The sequence below is a fragment of the Siphateles boraxobius genome, unplaced genomic scaffold (genome assembly GCF_051911475.1).
Source record: "Siphateles boraxobius isolate OS27281-9 unplaced genomic scaffold, OSU_SipBor_1 13, whole genome shotgun sequence".
NCBI lineage: Eukaryota > Metazoa > Chordata > Actinopteri > Cypriniformes > Leuciscidae > Siphateles > Siphateles boraxobius.
The window spans coordinates 120001-124585 of record NW_027508733.1 but is presented as its reverse complement, the minus strand read 5'-3'; the positions used below and the strand labels follow the sequence as shown (position 1 = coordinate 124585).

Below are 4585 nucleotides of genomic sequence, written 5' to 3'. Positions count from 1 at the left end.
GCTAGTGTGGACACTAATATAGTTATCGTTATAGTTATCGTCCGCTGGTGTGAGCACTAATATAGTTATCGTTATAGTTATCGTCCGCTGGTGTGAGCACTATTATAGTTATTGTATAGTTATCGTCCGCTGGTGTGAACACTAATATAGTTATCGTCCGCTGGTGTGAATACTAATATAGTTATCGTTATAGTTATCGTCCGCTGGTGTGAACTCTAATATAGTTATCGTTATAGTTATTGTCCGCTGGTGTGAACACTAATATAGTTATCGTTATAGTTATCGTCCGCTGGTGTGAACACTAATATAGTTATCGTCCGCTGGTGTGAACACTAATATAGTTATCGTTATAGTTATCGTCCGCTGGTGTGGACACTAATATAGTTATCGTTAAAAGTTATCGTCCGCTGGTGTGAACACTAATATAGTTATCGTTATAGTTATCGTCCGCTGGTGTGGACACTAATATAGTTATCGTTATAGTTATCGTCCGCTGGTGTGAACATTAATGTAGTTATCGTTATAGTTATCGCCCGCTGGTGTGAACACTAATATAGTTATCATTATAGTTATCGTCCGCTGGTGTGGACACTAATATAGTTATCGTCATAGTTATCGTCCACTGGTGTGAACACTAATATAGTTATCGTTATAGTTATCGTCCGCCGGTGTGAACACTAATATAGTTATCCTTATAGTTATCGTCCGCTGGTGTGAACACTAATATAGTTATCGTTATAGTTATCGTCCGCTGGTGTGGACACTAATATAGTTATCGTTATAGTTATCGTCCGCCGGTGTGAACATTAATGTAGTTATCGTTATAGTTATCGCCCGCTGGTGTGGACACTAATATAGTTATCGTCCGCTGGTGTGGACACTAATATAGTTATCGTCATAGTTATCGTCCACTGGTGTGAACACTAATATAGTTATCGTTATAGTTATCGCCCGCTGGTGTGAACACTAATATAGTTATCGTTATAGTTATCGTCCGCTGGTGTGGACACTAATATAGTTATCATTATAGTTATCGTCCGCTGGTGTGGACACTAATATAGTTATCGTTATAGTTATCGTCCGCTGGTGTGGACACTAATATAGTTATAATTATAGTTATCGTCCGCTGGTGTGGACACTAATATAGTTATCGTTATAGTTATCGCCCGCTGGTGTGAACACTAATATAGTTATCGTTATAGTTATCGCCCGCTGGTGTGAACACTAATATAGTTATCGTCCGCTGGTGTGGACTCTAATAAAGTTATGGTTATCTTTATAGCTTTGTTCTTGGTGTAAACGGGCCTTTAGAAACCAACTATAAAGCATTTAAATGACAAAATTATGAAATGACGATGCAAAACATGCAAGTGTTTTAAAAACTTTTTTTCTTGGTTATTTATACGTTAACGGAACATTCCATTGTATCATTCTTCAAACATTATGACAACGTTACATTTGAATGTTCTCTGAACGTTCTGAAACAAGTAGCAACATTTAAAAAACGTTAGATGAACGTCCAACTAAAACATATCAGAAAAGTTTTTGTGATAGCATTTTGAGAATATTATTATAGACCAGATAACTTTGAACAAATGATCTATTTACATTTCTGGAGGAACGTTTGTTCATAAATTTGAGAGAACCTGTTAGCTGGGCAATGACTAAATAAGTTTACGCCTTTTCTCGGGCACGGCTTATCAAAAACATTCTTGACCTGAATAATTATTGTCGGTAATTTCAGTTTAGACAACAGCTCATTTAGGAGTGTACAGAGAATGTTAGTCATGATTCATTTTCAAACTGACAATCACCTGATGTTTACAGTGTGCATAGTTTTGTGTATTGTTCAAAAATGAAAATATAACAGTGCGCACACCTGAAATACGCCTTGAAATTATGTGATGCTCATACATTCATGTTATTGGAAGCAAGTGCTCATAATCTCTGGGTGACTGGTCACACACACTAAAAACATGACAATGGTGTAAAGACCCCAGAGTGAAACTTCTGTTTTAAGTAACTAGTGATCAAGTCATCTGAGATGGTTTGATGGATTCTAGCGTAAAATAAATCCGGTTCAACACGACCAGATTAGCTGTCTCCAATAACCGTAATTCTAGTGTAGTTTAAAGTGTTTTCAAGCTCATAAAAACTCTTTTCTGAGTGTTTAGTGCAGCTCTCACAGGTATTAAATGGTGTTTTATTTCAGACACATGAGATTTTCCAATTCAAATACTATTTACTGCTTTGAATTGGGATGATGGTTCTCTTTCTTGCTTGATTCAGCTACACCTATTTGCATGCGAGTCCAAAATTCAAATGCAATGTGGCGTATAAATGTGTGTGTATTTGAATGCCGGACCTCTAAAAAACAGTTGCATTGTGTTCTAAAATGCAAAACTAAACCTGCTATGAAAAATGCGATTCAGTTCAAGCTAAGGTCGACTGCATCAAATTCCAGGTGTGAAAATCAAACAATAACATAAAAACTTGCATTCAGATTCATGCGTTTTTATTTTACAGTTTGAAGTCATCCTAAACATTTGCACAGTTAAATCACGTTTAAAAACGAGCAGCAATGTATTAAATAACAGAATATTTCTTAAGTTTGCTTGATTTGAAATGCCAAAAACAATCTAGTTTTGATAATGGAGACAGTATTCAGTTTGTTGGTGATTAGTTAGTGGTGGTTAATGTGATTCTCTACACCTGTTTGAACTGCTTTTATACGTGCACTAAAAATCACCTGATTCAAACACATTTTTTTAGACTTCAAACGTCATAAAGATACCTGATGTTTTGGATACATTTTGGAGCCTCGCAGAAAAAAAAATCTGCTGAATCATACGGCAAGTGAGATCTTGATTTGCACTGATATTTGACCCACATTTTTAACATGTTTATGCTGGATGGTTGAGATGCGCACTAACTCAAGTAGCCTTTGTCCCATATTCTGTGCGAGCTGTTGCATATATTCAAGTTGAAATTCATACATAAGTGTCTAATTTCAACACACCTGTGATCTCTGATAACAAGACCTGAGCAAATATAAAGTAAATGTTGAAATAAGTTTGAGTGGAACGTAGTTCAAGAGGGTGAGGCACCAAATACAAGATAAATTGCATCAAAAGAGAGTTTTTATTAGGCATTTTATTTTAGAAAACGCTCATACAAAAGAAACAGCAAATATATGCCATACATAATAGTTTTAGTATACAATCTGCGAGGGAATCCTCATACACATTATCCAGTGACTTAACAAATCACATAAAAAAAATTGAGCAGAATCTTCAGTGATATATCTGATTAGTACTCGATTGACAAGTATTATGAAGAATATATAGTCCTTTTAACATACATGTGTATATACAGCAAATGTGAACGTTACAAGACTTCAAACCACCGTTATGTTCTTCGGTTAGTCTGCTCTGACAAACAGTGTTACGCATGAAACTTCATTTCCCAATACCAAAGAGGCTTTACAAAGCTTTACATTCTCTCACAGTTCAACCATTGTGTTGAAGATGTGTTTACAGAGTCTTTAAGTGGTGTAGCGATACCGTCTGATCCAGGCCACGCCCGCGTGCCAATCCAACCAGACAAGCCCCACTATACAATTTTTACCGGTTCATAAAACCTACTTTAGCCAAAACACTGGCTTACAGTTTCTGTGAAACCTTTTCCCTCTGGGAAGAGTGTGTTTCTAAAGCGAGGATCTTCAATCTTCAAGCCCATTAAGCCAGAGACCAAAGCCTCAACGTTTGACTAAAAGCGACTCTCTTTAGTATCCGGTCTCCTCCACTCTCCATCCGGTGGAGTTCTTCCCGAACTTGTAGACGAGCCTACGTCCATCAACCCTCTCCAGAATCTCTCGCTTGTAGTAATACCTGTAGGAAAGAGCAAGAGTTTCAATTATTCCTCGATCTCAGACACAGAGACGAATCCCACCCTCCCCAAAACCCTTGATCCCGGAATTGAGTCCTTTACCTCATGGCTCTACTGAGCTTCTCGTACGTCATGCTGCTGTTCTTCTTCTTCTGCCCCCAAAGCTGAGCAACAGCTTCGGACTTGAGGAACTTGAATACGCCATCCCTTCGGTCCTCCCACTTCATCAGACCCTGGTTCTGCTCCGGATGAATCAGGATATCTCGGATAAACTCCCAAAGATGGGTTCCTCTTGGAGCTGCAATTAAAGTCTGTTAGACTCTTCTTACACTTGATCTCCGCATCAGATCCCAGCAAGCAATTTTGCGTTTAAAAGAAGTCTAATAGCCGTCTGGATGGGTATTAGCTGTCTGTTAAACTCAAAATTGCTTGCTGGGGTACGTCTTTAAATGGAGTTCTGCGTACTTACCATGTTTGCTCTTTTTGGACTGAATGAAGTGTTCGTATCCCTCATTATCCCTGGGCTTTGGAGGGCGTCCTCTACCTCTCTTCTGGTTCTTTCCAGGCTCTTGTTTTACAGTGATCTCTGTGGAAAAGGAAGCATTCAAATGTTAGAAGACTACAGGGTTTTGTCACTTCATCATCCCAGCTATTGATGGCTCCTCGAGAACCACCTTCCTGCAGAGTTTAGGGTTTA

The 4585-nt window shown here is 38.2% G+C and overlaps 2 protein-coding genes across 3 annotated transcripts in view; one reads left to right on the top strand and one right to left on the bottom strand.

The window, feature by feature from the left end:
* Window positions 1-2767: 2767 nt before the first annotated feature.
* The window catches only part of apobec2a (apolipoprotein B mRNA editing enzyme, catalytic polypeptide-like 2a), a 35393-nt gene continuing 33575 nt past the window's right edge, over window positions 2768-4585 (top strand). Inside the window, exon 1 of one of the 2 annotated variants that reach the window (XM_077225800.1) lies at window positions 2768-2856. Coding sequence is in view for 1 of the 2 variants with exons in the window: in XM_077225799.1 (XP_077081914.1) it covers window positions 2798-2852 (55 nt within the window). In the remaining variant the exon portion in view is untranslated. The remainder of the gene's footprint in view (window positions 2857-4585) is intronic. The other variant, XM_077225799.1, reaches the window with a different exon arrangement.
* The window catches only part of elf3 (E74-like factor 3 (ets domain transcription factor, epithelial-specific)), a 3536-nt gene continuing 2073 nt past the window's right edge, over window positions 3123-4585 (bottom strand). The window contains exons 7-9 of the mRNA XM_077225795.1: window positions 4358-4474; window positions 3991-4186; window positions 3123-3890 (exon numbers count right to left, since the gene is read on the bottom strand). Of these exons, the coding sequence (XP_077081910.1) occupies window positions 3785-3890; window positions 3991-4186; window positions 4358-4474 (419 nt within the window). The 3' untranslated portion in view covers window positions 3123-3784. The remainder of the gene's footprint in view (window positions 3891-3990; window positions 4187-4357; window positions 4475-4585) is intronic.